General features: G+C 38.0%; 1 protein-coding gene across 1 annotated transcript; it reads left to right on the forward strand.

The window, feature by feature from the left end:
- The first annotated feature begins 4,481 nt into the window (after positions 1–4,481).
- On the forward strand, positions 4,482–22,384 carry LOC144660705 (uncharacterized). The gene is made up of 22 exons (XM_078521426.1): positions 4,482–4,755; positions 5,116–5,152; positions 6,550–6,586; positions 7,089–7,297; positions 8,225–8,402; positions 9,482–9,693; positions 11,943–12,100; positions 12,523–12,701; positions 13,158–13,200; positions 14,003–14,062; positions 14,678–14,762; positions 15,087–15,119; positions 15,885–15,941; positions 16,422–16,487; positions 17,022–17,138; positions 18,037–18,174; positions 18,958–19,023; positions 19,553–19,632; positions 20,994–21,072; positions 21,194–21,244; positions 21,674–21,718; positions 21,852–22,384. Exons 1-22 carry the CDS (start codon positions 4,667–4,669, stop codon positions 21,915–21,917), a joined length of 2,085 nt encoding a protein of 694 aa, XP_078377552.1. The 5' UTR covers positions 4,482–4,666; the 3' UTR covers positions 21,918–22,384.
- Positions 22,385–22,403: the final 19 nt, after the last annotated feature.

Raw genomic sequence — 22,403 nt, forward strand, 5'->3', positions numbered from 1 at the left:
GGTTATTATCAAAATCCATTCATTAGTGACCTAGATGATGAATGGGCATGCGCAAAGGCATTTTCAGTTAATTTTTAACTACCGTGGGAAAAAAATATCCGCTCTTCAGAGCCAGCTAGCAATTATTTTAATAGCTGTTTTCGCCAGCCAGCATCCATAATGTTCTGACTTTTTCCCAGCCAGAAACATTTGTTTACCTTTTTGCCAGCAATGTTTGTTTTCGTCCTGGTTTCCCAGCCAGGAACATTTATTCACCTTTTTTCTGCGAGGTATGTTAATTTTCTGCCCTTTTTTTGCCAGCCAGTAGTTTTACCCCGGAAAAAAATGGTTTGTGTCCTTAATAGTGTAAATCTACTTGTTTTTGTCTAGGACAAAATACTTTGTTTACTTTATAACTAAAAATGGACTTGTCACATACCTTAAGATTAAAACTCAGGATGAACCCATCGATATATCTGAACAACGCGAATACAGCTTGAACCATTTCAGCACAAACCCTTTTATCGATTATTTTATAGAACAAAATGTCCGCTAAGCAGGTTGAATTCTAAACAAAATTATCATTATCTTTTCAGATATAAATTCCATTTATATGATCAATATAAAAGACATAATTTAACCTTTAATTCAATTGATGGATGGGATATAAAGATGAATTTACTGCCAGTAACGCACAATCGTTTCGGTAAACGGCACACGAAAATGATTCAAAGGCCAACATCGCAGGGTAAGGTGATTTTTCTTCCAGAATCTATTGCATAGATAGATGTTTAAGTACAAGTTGGCAGAGCACAGTCTTTTTGATGAACGACAGAGTTAGATGCTTAAAAATGCCAGCCAGGCACAGTCATTGGACGGACGGCAAACTTAGTGTTTCAAATACCAACAAGGAACCAGGTGCAGTCTATAAGATGAACGGAAGCGATGGCGACAATGACACAATACTATTAGTATTATACTTTTACTACGGCAAACCAAATCCGAAAATGATACTCATTTTTTTTTTGCTGATGTTTTAGAAAACTCTTAAAACTAATCATCATCATCTGCTTCCTTAGTTTTCCTCTGCGAGAATAGGGCCTTAAAACTAATGTATCTCATCGGAGTATGTGTCTGACGACAAGCACAAATTAATTATCGCATTAAAACGAGTCCGAAAGTTCTTCTCATCTTGTTGTTTCTGTTTAGAAAACTCTTAAAACTAACGGCCATAATTATTTTGTTTCTCATCGGAGTATGAGTCACAAACACCAATGCAAGCACTGCTCACATGAGCGGTAGTCTGCAACCATGGCGACAAGCACAAAAAACGATCGCATCGAAACGAGTCCGAAAGTTGTTCTCATCTTGTTGTTTCTGTTTTAGAAAACTCTTAAAACTAACGGCCATAATTATTTTATTTCTCATCGGAGTATGAATCACAAACACCAATGCAAGCACTGCTCACATGAGCGGTGGTCTGCAACCATGGCGACAAGCACAAACAGTCCCGATATGAATGATGATCTTCAGAAAACGGAAATGAACAAATCATTTGGTTGAAAATGCTTCAAAAGGAAATAAATTGGATAAACTGCAATTATTGTGTCTCTCATCGGAGTATGAATCACAAAAACCAATGCAAGCACTGCTCGCATGAGCGGTATTCTGCAATCATGACGATAAGCATAAAATAATTAGGCAATTCGACCTTTTTGAAAAAAATATTAAAAGCTATCTGGGCATGTAATCTTTTCAATTGAAAGGGCTGACATTTGTTACCTTTCGGTCAAATGAAACAAAGGAATACTTGTTTCGGCTTTGCGCGCGGCCGTCATCATGTGTTCAGGGTGGTCACACAATCTGAAAAATGCGTCACGCACAAATCAGGGAGCGCTTTTAAGAGATGCATTTTTTTTTTTATTTCTACTTCAACATATCGTGATGTCAATTCAGTTTACGATATCTTTTCATCCCTTTCGAAAAATGGTTGTTGCAGAAGCAACGTGAAAATAATGTTGTGAAAAAACGATTAACGAAACCGGAAATAAATAGTTAATAGCCCGATATCCCGATCATGTTTAGACAATTTTTCGTGGGATCGTTTTCTCGAGTCTTTATCATGCTTATAGTTCGAACATTCGCAGGCCCTTCTGATCTAAATACAAGATTAATTACTTTGCCAGAAAGTAACTGAAATAAAGACCATTATCAAAAGTTACGTGCACCAAGAAACAGATCCAAAAGTGATCCAGAGGTTATGAAGCACGCTCGCGCGGCGCGCCTAAATTTAAACTGTGTACCGTTACACTGCGTACACTGCGTTACAGTTGCAAAATAAAATGCCGGCTTTTATTCGTTCATCTATTTTCGTAAGGTCAATGCCTTATGGATGAAAATGATCTGCTAATATCTTTTCTAGGTCGAATGAATGGTCTCTTTTCATCTTTCGATTTTGTTTCATTCGGATTTAGCGAACAATGAAAATACATGTTCATGTCATGAATGCTATCCTCCAGCTACCGAAAACCTCGTCGAATCTTATATTTTCATGCAGGTGAGAGCTACACAAAAGAAAATTTACACTGTACTTACAATTCGAGGCAGTTGCTTTAAAATGTACCGTAATACACCACCTGAATGACCTTGAATAACTTGTGTGTTTTTTACATCCCATCGCCCCGGGCAGCTGAAAATTTGAACACGATATTATTCATAGAACGCCCCTCAAACTGCTCAAGGCTGCTTAATCGGCAGAGAAAACGGAACAATCGATACTCACCAAGAACTATGTCGGTCAAGCTGGTTATCCTATACGAAGTTATTCCATAAAACGCTGGTTATAGATAGCCACACATTAGCTAGATTGGGCAGAGCGCGTTTTCTGTTCAACTGACTCAAAATCGTTCATATGCTCGTATTACATACAGAAAAGAAAGAGACCTGTTTTGCCTCTTCAGTGACAGCAGAATAACCGACGGAAACAATAGAAATAAAGTTAACAATTACTTTTTATTGTTTACAAATACAAGTTAGTCAGTTATTAAATTCTCGTTTATAAATCCGCGCGTCGTTTTCTTCTGTTTTAGCCAGCAGGTTTTGGTTCATTTTCCCCAGGTACAATCGATATTTTGTAAAATTCCAGCAAATTTTCTCCAAGGAAAAGCGTCCCAGCAAGCGAACAGTCTCATTCCTAAATTTGCCAGCCAGCTCAAGTTCAGGTTGCAGAGCGGAAATTTTGTGGAGCGGTTTCGTTGGCTACTTCTGGTTGCTCCCTAAAACAAAAAGGTATGAAATTCGAGGGTTATTTTTCAACACTTTTAATTCTCTACTTTTCATCCTTATATTTCCCACTCTTTAATCTTGCCACGCACTCTTGTGTTCGCGAATACAACATAAACCCTCTGCGGAGAAGAGAGGCGCTCAGGCGATTGAACCAATTTCTATTCGTACAACATTGCGCGGAGAGCCGTGACCCACAGCGGTCTGTTTCTTTGTTGGACCTTTCTGATCCAAGAAGAGCACTAAACAGCTATGGCTTTTTCTTCATGACGACTTGATTCAGCTAAAATCACCTTTTTGGTGATGTAGAGCGGGGTGGATAGGGGAACGCAAATCCGCCGATCCGTGCTATTTTTTGGCCACTAAACCGTAAATCCGCTACTGTTTTCGTTCACTGAATCCGGAGATTCGTATTAATTGAAAACTTTGCCACGGACAGTAAATGCTGTTTTTAATGACATTTTTTAAAAGGAGTTTCGTTATATTGCTTGTTTTTGCGACAATTTCGCCAACATACTAACGGAGACCGACTAAAGTGTCCGAACTTTGTTCCTGGTTTGTTTTAGCATCTACAACTCCACGATCAATGTCCTGGTATGAAGGACGGAATCCGCGCCAAAATTTTCAAAAAATCCGTGATCCGCTGTAGTTTCGAATTTTGCAAATCTGTTCAATGTATCGCAAAAAAGAAAAAACAATCCTGGCGCGTTTTCAGGCCAAATCCGTCGACGGCGCGAACCTGTTCAACCCACCCCCGGCCCCTACCCAGGCGTGTTCTGTTGTTACAGGAAAAACTGAAAATATATAAGGCTGTGGCATGTATTCTTATATGACGAAACAGCCTACTTTGGATACTCGTACTGTTCCCCTTTGCTTTTAAACCGTATAAAGGCGAGATGGTGCGGTATCGTTACATGTAAAATAGCGTGATGGTCGCGTGACTGGCTTCCAACGAGAAGCGTTACGTGACAGACAACAGTGGGTGACACAAATAACGGCAGAAAAGAGTACCTAAGGAACGATGTTAGATTGAGTATACTTTACCAAGAAATAAAGTGCAATTGCAATCAGCTTCGTTGATTCCCATTTTTCTTTTTAGCAAAGAACCGAATAATAATACTCATCTAGTAACTACTGAGTAGTCTGTGACGTCACGTAAAACAATTTTACATCATAATTCCATATTAACTGGCTAAATTAGTATTAAAATCGTTCTAAACATTGAAGTAAACAGTTGTGCTGTTTAAAGAACTCTCTCGCTACTATACAAATTGTAAGGAATATGCAAAATGGGATAAAATTCACAACAATTGAATGTTGAACGGTTCTATCCGCCATGTTTTGACGTCACGGTCGCCTGCATTTGGCCAGTGGTATTCTGATGGCGGTAAATTCGTGAGCCACCATGTTGGCATCTTTATCGTCTTTTTATGACAATATTCGCTCGTATTCTCTCTCTGGGAGGAAAGCAGGAGACAAACGTCGAAGAGAAAGGTATTCTACCTTACCCTGTTCGGTTTTGTGCATTTAAATGCCAGGATTATGGGCAATTTTCACGTTTAAAGTGCCAGTACTTTTGTGACCTTTCAAGTCAATGTGATTGATAATGTATTTGACATTTGAGCTTGCTTAAAATTTGCTGGCGAATTGTGACTCTTGCTTTATTTCAGGAGAAGTTAAAACTTTGTTTAATTTTCTCAAGAATGTCCTTGATCGATTCTTATTTTGCCATGGAGCAAAAGCACATCAAACACACGAGTCGGTTTTGTAGATCGTTAAATATCGACCTTTTCTACATTTGTACGTTGTGATGTTCTTTTTTCTGATTTATGTTTTACATTGTACCTTTTTAAGGGAGGACGAGGATGTTATTATAACGGATGTTCTTCAGGTGAGTTTATTATTGAAGAAGGGTTCAGATTTCAAAATAATTGTTTCTTTCAGCTAGCACTCAGAGATACGCCAAGGTTTTCAAAACAGTTTCAAAACCGATAGGCAAGCTATTTTAAATCTAAATTTGTAATAAAATAATAATCCTATACCAAACTGGTTCCAAAGATTCCATTACCCCCCTCTTACTCCCTGTGATATGCTGTTCACTTCTGTTAATATGGCTTTTAAACTTCAAAATTTTAAATGTCAATCTCACTCATAGAATGTACCAAATTTCCATTGTGATTTTTGCTGCCAACTCTCAAGATTTTATTTTGTTAGCAATGTTTGCAAACATCATACTTTATCAAACCGTTGATGCACCAGTACATACTTGTACATTAAATCCCCTATGATACCTTCATGTATTAGTTCCCCAGGGGTTGACCTCTTTATGTAGTGCTTTACTTGCATTAGTATTGCTTATGTTGGTGATACTTTCGATGTGTGTAGGGTACATGTATGTGCTGAATAGGCTTTTGTACATTATGCTTTTGTTTCTCTACTAAAATGCTCCACCTTAATGCTCCATTTTTCCCACTAAAATGCTCGGCCTCCCCCAAAAAGTCACTAAAATGCTCGGATAATGCTCATTATACAAACGGTTTTTAACATGGTGTTAACCTTTACTGCTTACAAAAACGTATAAGTGTTGTAAGTAACAACAACAACGTCTACAAGTTCATAAATACAGCCAAAAAACATAATCCTCGAAATCATCTATGAGGCTAAGTACAGAAAGAAGTTGACTATTTCCAGAAAGTTATTTGTAGTTGAATTTTGAGTTTTAGTTGTCATTTTCTCTAAAAATAATTAATTTCTTTTTTATTTTCTCGGGAAAAAATCAATTTTCCGGGAAAATGCCACTAAAATGCTCGAATAATGCTCAATGCTTTTGCCTCACTAAAATGCTCAAAAAAAATGCTAGCATAATGTACAAAAGCCTAGTGCTGAATCTACACTATAGTAATGACTTCTTTGGTGATAATATTCATTAACTAAGCAAAAATTAGTAACCTGTGAATACTGTCTTCTCCTGAATCATTCCTGGTTGCTTTGACATTCTTGTGAAAGAGAGCTTATTACTGCTATAGCAGCCAATCTCTCTTAGGAATGCCAAAAGTGGTCGCAGACAGTGAGGGACAGCTCTAAGGCTAGAAATAGAAAATTTTTAATCCTTTTATTTTAATGTTTCAAATGACAGTATCTGCTAAGTGTATAATTTAATTTTTGTTGTGCAAATAGGCTGCTTTAGTCATCATTTATGTGTTAATTAAATACAGTCAGAATCCAAGTCTTCATTCAAAAAATAAATTATATAATGATTTGTGATATTTCTTTGATTTTCAACTTCAGACACCACCAGCCAAGAGGTTAAGGAATATTGAAGGAGGTGAGTTACATATAGTTTGATGAAAGTGGATTTACAGTATTTTCATACACTGTACATGTACATATCTCACTTTTCCTGGTGGTATACTGGAAGTTTGTCTCATTTGAACCTAGTTATATGGCCTTGCTCTCATGAACCTCCTGTAGCTCAGTGGTAGAACGTCAGACCAATGTTTGCAAGGTCATAGAAAATTACAACTTAAAATTTTTATCCGGATTTATCCATGATTTTCTGGATATAATGTCTGACTACACTTGGGATTTTGTTGGACATAAGCAAATTTTGGTTGGACAATGTCCGATGACCGACTGTTATTTTCAGCCCTTATTCTTTATTTCCAAAGAAAAAGTGGCTTTGTAAATATTTCTTCCCAGTTTTAAGGTTGGGACCATTTTGTATTCATCAAACACCAGGGAAAAAAATTGTTTCATGTGCACTTTAATGAAAATCTGTTGTACATGAACAATAATTATTAACTCTGCTTGGGTCTGTTTCTTTTCAGCTGCTTGCACAAATAATAGTAACAGCCCTATCAAGAGTTTCACTGATTTTGTTAAGAAAGTGAAAACGTGGTCTGGTAAGTATTTCTGGCAGTATGTGGTCAGAGGAGAAACCCAGGATGACAGCAAGCCTTCTCTGAGCAGAGACCTCAATGATGCTGAGGATGAAATGGACAAATTCAGAAGTGCGACAAACACAAGATTAACTAGTGTGAGTAACCTGGCTTAACATAATTAGGCTTAGTTAAACAGGCAGTATCACAAGATACATGTATAAGGAAACACTTACTACATTACATAATTATAAGGAACACACTTACACTTACATACATGTAATTATAACAAAACACTTACTAATCAATGAAAGAAAGACATAAATTTATTCTCCAAGATGTAGACAAAGCACTATCAATGGTTTTTAAGTAATTTTCCTCCAATTAACGCCATCAAAATTAATTTGGAAAGGTTAGGCCAATGTTTTCAAGTTTTTGGCCACTTTTTTCCTGCCTGTCGTTAGCCACTCCACTTTTTAACAATACAATGTACCCCAAATTATTTTCATGACTAGTACAGTGTGTTCTAGCAACTCTGGGTCTTTATTACTGGATTTCTAAAATTAAATTTTCATGTTGCACTAAATCTTGGTGACACTGCCCCTTTAAACTCAAGGCATCTGCTGGCCAGCTAATGATCCCCTCTGTTTATGTGGGGTGGCCTACAGAGAACAAAGGCTTGTGACCTGTATAATTGAACATAAAAATTTTACGGCTTAGGCTTAAATACCATATCATTTATTTCTCACATTCTTTGCATCCACTGCCAAGCCAAACAGGCCAATTAAATGTGTTTCTAACTGGATACAAGTTCATTTTTGGGAAGTTTAAATGCAATGCAAGGGTTTCATGAAAAGGCCATAGGAAAAGACTCATGCACCATAAAAAATTGACAAATTGGTGCATGTGTCTCAGGTTAAAATGCTTTGAACTAGTTGTGTATTTTTCTTTGTTTAAGGATTATGGTAATAAATGGAACAAAGGAAAATGCAAATCAATTTCACCTGAAATACATTTCAAACTACAACACAAACATGCACAAAGAAATAACAATTTACTGTAAGTAAATCATCTTCCCTTTACAGAGCTCTCTAACCAATGAGAGGTTAAGTCCTGGCTTAACAAGAAGACCACTGACTAAGAGCAGAGGACCAGAAACCTCAACACCAGCAAGATCATATTATAAGGCGAACAGACAGGGGTTATCAACATCCACAAGGCAAAGCAAGAGCATGGCAGAAAGTTCTTGTAGAACCTATGATCGTGAGTTAACTTTGAATCTGATGTGTGAAAATTATAGCCATAAAAAGGTTTTGCCACAAAAACAACAATAACAACGATCAATGTGTTTTTCCCATTACTGTATGTGTCTAGGCTGTATCATGAGCTTTTTCTGACTGCACAACAGTTTAATTGATAAGGGCTTCAAAAAACACCTTAAATTCCAGCTTGCCCTTTGAACAAGCAGCTCTCAAATTTTGCTTGTAGGGGCATGTTACATGCTTGTCTTAGTTAGCTTTTTTAAGATTTAGTCAGCAGACGCCTTCTTTGGGGGGTGACCATATTGGCGGAAGCGGAAGGGCACGGCAGAATGGCAGAATGGCGGAATATACTAAAACACAGAATGATGTAATATCCTAAAATGCGAAATGACAGAATATTCTAACATGCGGAATTGTGAAACATCAAAAAAAGAGACAACAACAGCAACAAAAACAAACAAACAAAAGGAAACAAATAATTAATTTCACTGCTAACTTTCTCAGACAGCAATTAAGGCCAAAAATGTCGCTAAGAAGGATTCAGGTACTAAATTTGAGGATATTCACTGCAGTGTCAGAAAAACCGACTTGTTTACAGTGGCTGTTCACAGTAGAAAACCAGTAAACAGTTAATATATCCCATATAAACAAAGGGTTCTTTATTTATGTTTTTAATCCTTCGAGGACGTCAATTTCGAGGCGGGATTTCGGACCAGGGAGACCAAATAGAGTCACCCACTTTAGGCCTTTGCTCTTTGGGCAAGTGACAAATAAAAACTACTGGTTCTTTCCCATCAGGGGTTACTCGTGTCCTGTAGAACCACATTAAACATGCAGCTCTTTAAGCATTGTGTTTGTTACTGAACAATCTTGTACATACATGTTGATTTCACTTTGTTTGTGAACGTTCTTTCCTTGTGTAAATTAAAGTGCCTTGAATATAAATATAACCTAAAGTACATCACAAGACACGTGTCTACTTTGAAAAAAGAGTTCATGATTCCAACATAGTAAAGTTTGTTTCTTTTGGAAAACTTTTAGTGTTTCTATTAATTGTTATGCATTATTTTATCCTGCTAGCATCCAAATATAAAGACACTTCTGACAGTACAAAAAGATCCTACAAAGTCAGCCAATACAAGAGTGGAAGAGCAGCAGGATGGAACACCCCAGGACCTTCCCAGTCTAGCAGCCGATCAGCACGGACACCCAGGAGTCAAGGGCAAAATTACAATGCTGCGGCAAGGAAATCCCCAGGGGACAGGAGTAGATTCTTGAGCACAGCAGAAAGGGTAAATTCTGTAATTTAACAATTAAAATTTATTTTGAACCCCCCGGGCCCGGTTGCATAAAAATACTTAAGATTACGGGCGATTTTCTGCAACAGCTCTCTGCATTCCGGTGAATGTTTTCAAAGCGTTTTGGTTTTTCCAGTGCTCTTTAGTACATTTTCTCCCGATATTTATCCTTATAAGCACGGGAGAAAACCCCTCAGAGCACAGGGAATGGCTGCAAAAAATCTCACGTAATCTTAATTATTTTTATGCAACCGGGCCCTGACCTCCATTTACTGTTGTTCAGAAGGCTTTTTGATGGCTTTACATGTGTTTGGGGTTTTTTTTTTTTTGGGGGGGGGGGGGTGAGGGAGGGGGGAATTAACATGTATTATTAGAATTTATGGTGTTATGATGTGGTTCAATTTTACTCTTGATACAATCTTGTACCGGTATTTCACTTTGTTTTACATGATATTTATTATCATACATGTATGACACCATAACAAGAGAAAAATTAATACCAAATTAAACCAATGGAAAAAATTGAATCAAAGCATTATGCAACTGTAGTTGCTCGTAGACAATGTACATGTAATGTACATGCTCAGTGTTCATGTATAGAGTCTGATCTAGGCACACCATTTCAAAAATGCCCAGGGGGGGGGGGTACCCCCGGCTTGTAAATGACAGGGATGATCGAATGGAGGCAAAAGTCAGGACCCCAAAAAATCCCTTAGTCTTTTGACATTACCCAAAAAAATCCCTGAACCAAAAATAACCCCCCAAAAAATCCCTTGTCAAATTACCCCTAAATTGCCAGAAGGTGCAATAACATAACACAAAGAACGCTTGTTTTGTTTATTCATCATACCATAAGGCACTTTAGTTCGTTTTTAATACCCAAAAAATTTTCCTATCTAAATCAAGATACCCAAAAAAATACTTGCCAAATTTTCCAACCCAAAAAAACCCGGGAATAAAAAATTTCAAACCCAAAAAAATCCTTCGATCATCCCCGTCATTAACAAGCCGGAGTACCCCCCTGGGCAAAAATGACCCAATAAAAATTGTCTTCTTTCAATATTATTATGTGGGTACAAGGAATTTGTTGTTTCTCCTGGATTAAAAATATAAAATAAATAAATTTTGTTTATAGTGGTCATGCACTTAGCTTCACATCTCTTCGTGATAGCTAGTTTACAGGCATGCCACTGAAACAGAGGAAACAAATACTTTAAATGAACATAACACATATAAAAATCCCAACTAGCAGTAGGCAGACCTGTTGGCTAACTAAACTAAGTGTGACGGAAGATTTGAACTCAGGACGACCAAGAACAAATCCAGCTACTGGCAGGGTGGAGTCCTTGGAACTGGGATATCCGGATAATTAGAACAACAGTGCCCTAAACCACTCTGCCAAACTGTGTCCATAAAATAAGATTTATTTTAAATTTTTTGAAAACAATGCGGCCATGTTTAAAATTATTTTCAGATGTGAAGAGTTCCAAAAAAATGCATTATTATTTCAAAGTCAGCAAACACAAGTCCATTCAACAATTCCCTTGAAGAGTTAACCTATGTACAGTAGGGGACTAGTCACAAGGACTTGTTCCATTGTGTATGCTGACCTTAAATTGTGGGAAAATTCCCAGGGGGGGTTCTCTTTTTTGTTGGGGGGGGGGTTTTTTTTTATAGGGGGGGGGTTTTTTTGGGGGTTTTTTTTTTTTTTTTTATTTTTTTTTGGGGACAAATCCCATCAATGGGCATGTCCCTTCAATTCAGACCAGTTTGAATAATTATTCATCAAGGAAGCATGACTGAGTAGTTGAGGGCCCTGAGTTGAGGGCCCAATCCATAGATCCCAGGTTCAAAACCTCAGTCCACCCTGCCAATAGCTCACAGGATTTTTTTTTTCTCAATCGTCCCGAGTTCAAATCCTCGGACACGCTTTGTATATAGCCAACTGGTCTGCCTCCTGCCAGTTGGGATTTTTAATCATGTTATGTTCATTTATTTATTTGTTTCCTCTATTTCAGTAGCATGCCTGTAAACTAGCTACCTCAAAGCTAACTGAGTGCATGACCACTATAAACAACATTATTTTATTTATTTTTATTATAATTATGGGACAAGTTGCAGGGATTAGATTTTGGCCCCTGCAGGGACCTGTTGTGGAGACTTGCACCACTGTATACTACAACATTTATTTTAGGCTATTCCTGCCTGTTTTGGCCAATTGAACTGTTTCTCTCTCAAACAAGGTTGTTCGCCTGGATGAACGAGATAGATACAGACAGCTAGTGGCCCAGTTTACCACTATACAGACACCTGATAGCACAGGTCAGGCGTGGAACAAAGCAATAGATGAACCACTAGAAGTTCAAACTGATTTTCTTACCAAAACAAGGTCACATGCAAGGTAAATACATGGACATTGAATCGAAGACATACACTGTCTGTGTCATGCAACATTATCTGCACTTGAGTAAGTGTTCTTCCTGTGCAAGACAAGTTTTTCCTTCAGTTGATAAGTTAGTGTCCAAAAACAAGCATACCAGTTTTTGAACTTTTCAATGAAAACAATGTTAAGTGGGAAAATGTCTCGTGCGTGGCTCAAGAAGGAAAACTCATCAAGGAATTAGAAATCTACTTTACAGGAAATTTTGCTGTATGAAAGGAAAAACTTGTCACTGAGGGAACTTTTACTGTAGTTTACACAAGCAAACAAAACTTGTGGATGATAACTTTGTGAGAAAAACTTGCTGTCCGTTCACACTGCAAGAAAGGAAAAATATTTTTTGTCGTGGATACTTGTAAAGGAAATTTTATTTATTCAAACAGGTCAGGAAATGGAAGTCTATTATCACCAAGATCCAACTTACTACCACCCCCTGTGTCATTCACAACCCCAGCCTCCCCTCCCCAATCACCAACCAGGCTGAGAGTAATGGCATCACCAAGGAGATCTGCCAACAGGTCTCACAGGACCACTCCAGATGTTAGTTTGTATTCAAGGCCAGGTTAGTAAGTTGACTGTAGAATTGCTTTCAAGATTTGAAGAGTTACTTTTTACATGTATAATTATGTTGTAGTTTAATTTTAAGCTCTGGTTAATTTTTACATATATTCACATTAGTCTAAGTACCGGTAGTTAAATTAATATCACAATGTGCTGAATGATTTCATGTACAGTACTTTTAATAAAAGCTGAACAAAGTCATTACTCTAATACAGTGCCAGGCAGTCAACTGCTCTTTAGAATCTTGATTCCTAAACTCCATTTATGATACTTGATTCAAGCTAGAATCAAGTCTTGAGGATTATGTAGAGAATTGAGTATTGCAAGAATCAAGTTAATAATGAGCAGACTGAAAACAGACTGCAATTCAGAGATTAAAACACTTGTAACAAAGTGTGTATATGAGCCTTATACATGTGTACAGTGCCACATAACTCAAGATATTTATAATATGCAGGTCCAACTGAAGTGTCCCCTCCGAGTGGTAATCTCAGATCAAGGTAAAATTTAAGAAAATAATTAAGGCAAAATTATTGCACACTTAAGCTTTCTTGTCACGGTATAAAGTGTTGTTAGATTTTTTTTGACTGCCCAGACTGAAATAATAGGGCTTGGGCTCTTAGTTTTTCAGTAGTTCAGGTTTGCCTGTCATTGGTTGCCAGAGGCTCATGTATTTTTGATAAAACAATAGTGGCTATCAAACATAGCGTAGCACTGCGTGACAGAGAGGGGACTAGAACTTGACTACTACACTAGCAATTTTTATGTGAAAATTTTGTTTGCTCGTGTAACAAGGAAAATTGGCCAATTTTATGTGACAAAATATATTTGCCGAGAAGCTGGCGCGGAAGCTTTTGTGTGACAAATTTGTATGTGACAAAGTTGTCACATTGTGTATTGCGTGTGCGTTTCTGCATATCTCTGCTGTCCAAAGTCATTACTGGAGCACTGAACTTTGAACTGTGCGCGAGTAATGACTTGTGCCATCTACATGATCAACTATATTTGTCACATCAAAACCTGATTAATAATTATTAAGAGAATACAAAGGAAATTAATTTTTAATGAGTGTCTTTTTATCTGATATTGTAATTTTTTCATTTTTTTTGGCCAAAAAAACCCAAATTTAAAATTAAAAGAAAAAAAAAAAAAATTGAGGTTTTTTTAATTTTTTTTTTTTTTTAAATTTAAAAAAGGGGGAACACCCCCCCCCTATTAATAAAAAAAAAAAAAACTGCCTGTGTAAACCCCGGCTTTAGGCTGTAATAATAAAATTATATGTTTTATTAATTTCTATTGTAGTAGGTTGCTGGACACATCTGATGTGCACAATCCTTTTGATGAAAGTTGGACCAGAAGGTGGTAAGTACATGTACAATTTAACGCCCGACTTCCTTCTTTGGCTGCAGAATAAATGAAATATTTGTCGAGAGGAGAGAAAAAATCAAGTGTCATAGGATTTTCACCATGAGAAAATGACCTTCCTCCCAATGTGTAGCTTCGTAGCTTAGAAGTAAGAACATCAACCCTGTGTCGAAGTCACGAGTACCAACCTCATTGAAACGCTGACTTTTTCAAGCTCTTTTCCCCAATTGCTTACAGTGCTTTGTGAGAAAGACAAAACCCACAAAGTTGACCTGGCCCTCTTAGGTGTGGCTTCATAGCTCAGATGGTAGAACATCACGCCGGTATCGCGGAGGTCACAGGATCCAATCCTGATGAAACGCTGATTTTTTTTTCAAGCTCTGTTCGCCACCCTTTTCCTTTGTGCAAAAGATAAAGAACCCACAAAAATGACCTGCTCCCTATGTGTGGCTTCACAGCTCAGTTGGTTGAGCATTGCACCGGTATCGGGAGGGGGGAGGGGGGGGGGGAGGTCACGGGTTCGAACCCCGTTGAAACCCCGAAATTTTCTAATTGGTGTGCTCACAGTGATGATTGTGTCGTTGCTTATTATTGTACTGTTTATACATGTAGGCGAGATCTTCTGTCAGATGAAAGTTTATCGAGACAAAGGGAGATTTCAAGGGAGGAGAAGAAGCTAAAGGCAATCAAACAAAAGGTAATGAAGCAAACAATACATGAACTTAAAAACCAATTTGACTGATTTTACTGCCAGATTGTAGTTATCTTACTTGTGGCTCATTTTACAAGATTTGTTTCTGACATGTGCATCTTAAAAACTTAACCCAATTTTTTAAGCTCGTTATTCGTAATACGTTTGAATCTTCTTCCGTTCTCATCCATCACTGTATACAGTGGGCGGCAATGATGGGCGATCATGTCTAAAAATGTCTAAGAACTGTTGACTGTTGTCCTTGACTAAAGTTGAAGCTATGCTTGCTATTTTATCTCACAAATGTGACCTCCTCTATTCCTATTTTAGCGAGAAGAAGAAACGCAAGAGCTTAGAGAAAAGGTATTTGTCTGTGGCGTTTTAACAGTAGCCCCCATTTGGCGATTTAACCGCGGGCATTATTTGTTCTGAAAAGAGAACAGTTTTCCACGATCGAGGCTTGAGGAAAATTGTTCACTACTTGGAACAGATCATGTCCAATGGCAAGTGACATGCATAATTTTGAAGACAAGCAGAGTGTATTATTTTTATTATCCTTCAAATATTTTCACACCGGGTCGGTCAGTTTTTGAGATTTTGGCCTAGCTATCCATTTTGAAACGGAAACTCTGTTGGCATTCAAAAATCGTGCTTGTCTTTTCAAAACATTCAATGCAACAGTTAATTTTTAACCAATTTTAAACTTAGGAATTTCGCGTGGGAAATATCCTCTGATATTCTCCAGTTTTGTTTGAAGTATATTGAGGCACATTATATACTTGACATTAGTGTGGAATGACATTAATGTGAGAAGGAATGGCTTAAGTTATTGCACAGTTAATTGCCGCGAACGCTCTTAAGTTTTAAGCATGCTAGGTTCTTGTTTGTTGATATCTTTGCTTCCATTAATTTGGCAAAAATGCACCATTTTCTCTTTTTTATTTGGCTCATGATGTTTTCCAAAATTGCCGGCTTGGTGAATTGCGAAAGAAATTCATGCATGTCGCGAGAAGCGTGAAGCGAGAAGTAAGCAGTTAGATGCGAACCTCGGCTTGTTAAAAGCGAAGCGATGTCGAGCTTTACTGTAATTAGCTGTTTTATTTATTTATTTATTTTTTTGCAAATAAGATACAAGAAAGGTTAAGAAGAGTGAGACAAGGGTTCGAGGAAGAGGAAGCATCAGAGGTATTGTAAAACTTCTGCTTTTAGTTATTCATTTACCAGACCAGTTACACGTTTCTTTTGCTAAACACAGTGTCAAAAAAGAGAACAATGTGTTTTCATCGTTTTGAACTTTCATTAGCCGTTTTCACACTTGAGGACGAGCGAATCGTCCAGACGGACAAGTCGTCTGACGATTTGTTCGTCTAGTGTGGAATTAAGACGGCTTTTAGACGACTTGTCCGTCTAGACGACCAAGTCGTCCTCTAAAAATCGTCTTCCTAGACAGCCAAATCAACGGACAAATTCAGACGACCTGTTCGTCCAAAATCGTGTTCGTCCCGTTTTCACACTAAGACGACTTGTCCGTCTAAACGATTTGTCCGTCTCAAGTGTGAAAACGGCCATTGAAGGTTTTAGACAGCCTTTGGGCTAATTTGTGTGTAATAGAATGGCTTCAAATAACTTAACCTAATGTAGTCTTTTGCTTTCTCTTTTTACCAGGGAGAGGAAGAAGTTGAAGAAGAAACAGATGCCTTTGTGCCACTCACAAGCGAAATGGAAAGAATGGTGAGTCAAAAAATTCTGCAGAATTATTCAACTGGAAATTTGTCTCTGATAGCTGGAGGAGCCCGTGGTTTCTCAGTGGATAGGTTGATAAGCAACGAGGGGTCATGCTGAGGTGCCATGCTTGTGAGTGTTTGTTAATTTTTGGTTGGTGAATTCTTTTATTGAAAAAAGAATCGGGAAGTTAATTTTTTGTTTTACGAAAGGTTTTTGTGTTTTTGAAATGGTTGTTGGTTAGCTATTGTGCTATGGCTTTTCTTTTGAATACAGTCGAAACTCTCGTAAGCAGACACCCTCGGGAAACAGAAATAGTGTCCGTAACTTGGAATGACCCTCGTAAACGGCTATTGGCAGTGTAAGTGATCGGTGTTAGTTTATATACGGGAGCTTGCATACACTAAACACCGTTAATACGAAAACAGCAACCACCGTTCTCAGCCTAAGGCAAGATTTCGTGATTAAGGGGTATTGGTTTTTGTTTTTTTTTTTTTTTGTTCTTAATAATCTTCATCTTTGCTATGGATCCTTTTCATTCAGGTTGACGCTGCTTTAGCTCCAGGATATGCAGATGATCCTCTTGTTGAAGGTTTCCGAGTGACTCTGAAACGAAGTGACTTGGCAACGCTTAGTAACCTGAACTGGCTTAATGATGAGGTGTGTCTTCGCTCGTACACGAAATACTCCTAGAACACAAAGAAATGTTTACAACCCTTCTTCTCAATTTTAGTCGCCAGGCTGGCGACTTTGGTTCCAATTTAGTCGCCAGCTCCAAAATTTTAGTCGCCATGGCGACTAAAATGGTCTTAACTTGGAGGGTTGGACTGTAGTTGCTTTGGCAAAATCGACAGAAGCTAAACTTTAGTTTCTGGCGATTTTGCCAAGACAACTACAAAATTTGAACTTAATCGATTTGAAATCAAAGCCTGTGCATGTGAACTTTGTTATTAAGCCTAGTGGCCCATCCGACCGGAGCTTATTCCGGTTTCCGTAGCATAAAGCGACTAGACGTATTTCTTCTCCTCCCTGGATAGACGCTAGTCTATTGTAGGTTTGCCACCTCCCCCAGAATTAATTTAAGCCGGTACCCATGTATACACCTGTGTTGAGAGAGGCACTGAGAGTGTAAGCTGTCTTGCTCAAGAACACAACACAATGACGCCGTCTAGAGCTTGAACTTGGACCGTTCGTTCTGGAGTCCAGCGTGCCAACAATAGGCCATTTCCGAGTTACCCTTTGCCTCTATTTCAAAACGAGTTTACGTGCGAAACCATTCAAATGAAAATGAGTTTGATTTGCATGAAAATGGACCTGTAGATGAAACTCATTTTCATATGAATGGTTTCGCACCTAGACTCGTTTTGAAACAGAGGCAAAGGGTAACTCGGAAATGGTCTATTAGGCCACCCCGCCTCCCACTTGCACTGCGTTTTTAACTGGGGACTTAGAAAAACTTAAATTATTCTTTGTGTTTTTCTGGTGCGCAATTTAAGGGCTTGTAACCAACGTTTACTTACACGTTTTTGTTTGTTTTATTTTCTCTCCCGTTGTGCAGATAATCAACTTCTTTTTTAACCTTCTCGTGGAAAGGAGCAATCAACAAGGGAAAGTGAAAGTCCACGCTTTCAATTCATTCTTTTATCCCAAACTCATCAAGTCAGGATATGCAAGTCTTAAACGGTGGACAAAAAAGGTGAGATGATTAGTAGTGTGTCACGCCTTACCTCCTTGACTGTTAATTGGGTTGTCACGCAATGCCCCTTTCCAAGTGTTGGAGAAGTGTTGCGTGACGATCAAAAGTGTTACTTTTCTTATCAATGTCACACCATATAGTTTTTGATCGAGTGCTGTCACCTTATGTTGCTTTCCCCGTCGCTTGACCAATCAAAACGTACAGATAGATTACTCTTGGGATTGTTGGCTCTTTGATAAGCTGAGAAGTTTGGAAACCACAGAAATATAGCAAAATCTAGTCTGCAAAACAGTCGTATCTTTTGCGAACGCGCTCGGTGTTAAAACGAGAGCGAGAGGTCTGGAAGAGAAAAAACGACTGTTTTGCAGTCTACAAAATCAAGTTAAAAAAAGAGACTATTTGCTGTTACCACGAGTTCACATATATTATGCTCATGGAAGCCGTTCATAACGCCATGCAGGAAAAACTAACTTTAGAAAGTTTGAGGAAAAGTTTAAAAAGAGGTCATGTGCATTGTATGACCAGACCACAGGTACATGTATTCTGAATGCTCGGGTGTTCTCGTGCTTAGCTATACGCTGGTTGGTCGATAAGTGTCGGAAATTCTTCGGTAACCTCTACGGGGATCTGCCGATTTGACCGAACTTGCTGCCCTGGCTTTTTCCTTTGCCATGTTGTGTACGCTATCAATACCATCTTTACACATTCCTGTGCCTTAATGAGGTAACACCATTTCTTTCAGTAAGCCTTTTGTGAATTTCTTCATGTTTTTTATTTCTACAGGTGGATATTTTTGCGATGGATTTGGTTCTTGTTCCAGTTCATTTAGGAATGCACTGGTGTCTAGCGGTGAGGATTGTTCTCATCATTCAGGGCTTATTTCTGTTGCTCGTCAGTGCTTCGAGACACCGCGCACCTCCATTGCCCGTTCCGAAATTCAAAAAGGGACTGGGACCTAGTTTATCCATTGTTCAAATTGCATCTTTTTACACAATTAATCCGATCTTCAGAAAGATCGCATGAAAATGAGTAAGTTTACCAAGTTTGGTAATGTTACATTTCCAACAACCAAGGCTCTGAGCTGTCAAAGTTCGCCCAAATTCCATACAAATGTCTCTAATTCCGAGTTGGTGTCCCCCAAATCTATACAAAGTCTCTAATTTTTCTGATTTTTGAAAGCCTTCTACATGGCGGTAATCTAACAGAACAATTCCAAACTTGGTAAACTGACTAATTTTCACGTCTTTTTTCCTGTGATGGGCTTCAATTTTTAATTAAATTAAAATTGAAAAACTCGCCTTAGCATTGACGTCTATTAAAAAAAGTAGAGAAAAAATTCTACGTCGATTACTCACTGTTTGACATGTTTCCTCTGCAGGCGATTGATTTAAACAAAAAATGTATATCATATTATGACTCACTGAAAGGCTCCAATCCACAGTGCCTGTCAGCACTGAGGTAAGATAATTTTGTCTTTGTTTTTTTAGAAACGTACATTTTTTTTAAAAAAATATTGTTTAAGAAGACCTTCCATGTTGAACTTTGTCACAACATTTTAAGTCATTTCTTTCGTGAACTGGATCCACTTTGAAATTTAAGGAACTGTGTCATTGCCGAGTTAGATTTATTTTATACTCGCTTATCTTTTATTGTTTGCAAAGAAATTACTTCTATGGATCTAAATGGCAAAACCATAGCTGCATTACAACAAAACGTGTCTCCTGCGCGTTATAAGTTAAATTAGGGAGTTTTAGCAAACCACGACGGCAACGTGAACGAGAACGTCACCAAACAAAAGGTTTAAAGATGATTTCCAGTCCGTACTGCGCAGACTCAGGGTTTGTTTTCATTTTTGTTTTGAATTCGTTGAAACGTTGAAACGATAGCGTACATGAAGTTTTTTAGTTCGCCATTACGGATCGTTTCGTTCAAGAATTCACGATGAGCTAAAACGTCCGTTTGAAATACCGTCGAGCTTCTTTTACTCGTTATTATTGTTTTGCAAGGATATCTGGCGTTAATAATGAAGAAAAAGGTAAGTTTTGTCCCGGAATTTTTATTTTTGCTAGTAAACATTCTTCTGTTTGTGAGACTCACAAACATTGCAGGCGGAGATTGCGCAGTGCGGACTGGAAATCATCTTTAATGAGCAGAATAAAAACCCTGCACGTACGTTTTATATCCTGGTACATTTCTTGGCCGTTCTCTGCAAAACAGCAACGTCAAATGACCAAGTTCTGCGTATTTTAAAGAGCGTGAACTACGACGGCTAAATTTTCGAATTTCTATTTGATGATGAACCCGTTCTGACATATTTAGCTCCAGCTTGTTCCTAAACCAGTAGATACACTGAATACATTTGGATAATAGCGAGATTCTCAAGTAAAATATAAATTTATCTTGCACCAGGTGTTGTCCTCGGCGTCGTCATCGTTATTGCTAAAGCTCCCTATTTACAAGAAGACGCGTACGATATTAACTTTGAAGAACCAGTATTTCAAAAACCCATATCGCAATCCGTTTCAATCTTCGTCACTTTTGGCCATCCTTACTTTTTATTGTATTTGCTTTGTTATTGAAATGTTCCTTCACTGTTTTAAGCGGTTATTTTAATACTCACCAAATGTGGTGGCCATTTCCCATGCCTAAATTTGGCTAAAATCCGTGACAACCTCGAAATAATAGTTTTCTACGGTAAAAAATAAAACAGCTCTAGCGCAGGCTTAACCTCGACTTACCTTGCACCGTTTATTAGAAGCCTGATGTTATTTATTGTGGAGAATGTGTGTTCTAAGCCAAAATATTTCGGTTTCATACAGAGATTACCTTAACAGCGAGTCTCTGGACAAGAAAAAAGCGCCCTTTGACATGACGGGCTGGAAGACAGCGTCTCCAAAGGTACTCTGTCATAATTATTTTCTTTGTTACTGCCGGTCTTTGTTAACCTGTCTGTTTTAATACTTCAAATGATTTGGCTTGTTTCTCTTTCGTCTTTCGTCATTTATTTTACATCCTATAGGATATACCGGAGCAATTGAATGGGTGCGATTGCGGAGTTTTCGCTTGCAAGGTACGATTAAGTTAAACTAACTAGACAGGGTCGGCCAGTGGGGGTTATTGGTATACCAATATTACTGAAAAACATGCACCTCGTATACCAAAAATGTTTCCCTCAGAATCATGCAAAATACCAAATTTGGAAAAACACAGTACCCAATTTAAAATCTCCCTGTATACCATATACCTAAAAAGCCTGACCTGACCGACTGACAGTGGAATTCAGTGGAACTTTAAAATTTGTTTTTGATCTTTGGTGTTGTTAGAAATGATTTCTTTTGATGAGATATTTGAAACAGTAACACAGAAGTTTGCAATCGGATGTAAATAATTTTGGTACATAATTGTGTTCAATTAATTCTCGAAGTCCTGGCGGATTCCGTCTTATTTTGTTAGATTACTTATTAGCAGCTGGTAATTCAAGTTCTCTTCTCTTATTCAGTACGCGGAATATTTATCAAGAAAGGCGAGCTTCAATTTTGACCAGGTACGGAGCGTGTTTTTTTTTTCACTGCATTGCGTTCCCTGCAATCGTCGTGTTATTTTGCTCGTTACTTTTAGATCTTCCAAATTGACGCTTAAAAAGCCCAAATATCTAACAATGTATCATTTTTTAACAGAGACACATGCCTTACTTCAGGCGCCGAATGGTGTACGAGATTCTGACCAAAAAGCTCTTATGTTAGGCGACTGCTAGAAGGTGCCGTGAAGTGCTCCAATGTGCTACATTCGTAAATCTACTAGACAAGAAGAAGACGTGATATGGGGGCTCACCAACAACACCAGATGCCGTGTGGCCACAGCCAGTGATTGGTTGATTTTTCCAATGCTTGTACATTTCATGATAGTACCGTCAACGTTGTACAGTTAAAGTTTTTTTTTATAAACAACTGAGAATATCCACGATAAAGACTGTGATTTAACAGAAGGGACTGTTGTCGAACAAAAATCACGTCTTATTTTGTTGAAATAAATAAAGATTGCTAAAAAAGGGAACTGAAAAGCTTCAATTTGGATACGACTTGAGAGACAATGCCTCATCAAGACATCTGTTCAGATCAAAGATTGAAATAAGAATTCTCATTACTATTTACTATACATTTCTTTTAATGTAAATTAGGAGAATTTGCCATTACATCACAGGATAACTCTTGGTGATTGTTTTCGTTCTT

This window comes from Oculina patagonica, chromosome 7, assembly GCF_052425735.1.
Source record: "Oculina patagonica isolate OP01 chromosome 7, crgOcupat, whole genome shotgun sequence".
Lineage (NCBI taxonomy): Eukaryota > Metazoa > Cnidaria > Anthozoa > Scleractinia > Oculinidae > Oculina > Oculina patagonica.

What these genes read in the sequence shown, in the direction of transcription:
- LOC144660705 (XM_078521426.1), top strand. Translation starts at nt 4,667, where the DNA reads ATGTTGGCATCTTTATCGTCTTTTTATGACAATATTCGCTCGTATTCT. An exon ending in GTTAAGGAATATTGAAGGAG is followed by an intron (nt 6,587 to 7,088) that starts GTGAGTTACATA and finishes GTTTCTTTTCAG; the next exon opens with CTGCTTGCACAAATAATAGT. An exon ending in TAAAGGCAATCAAACAAAAG is followed by an intron (nt 14,763 to 15,086) that starts GTAATGAAGCAA and finishes TTCCTATTTTAG; the next exon opens with CGAGAAGAAGAAACGCAAGA.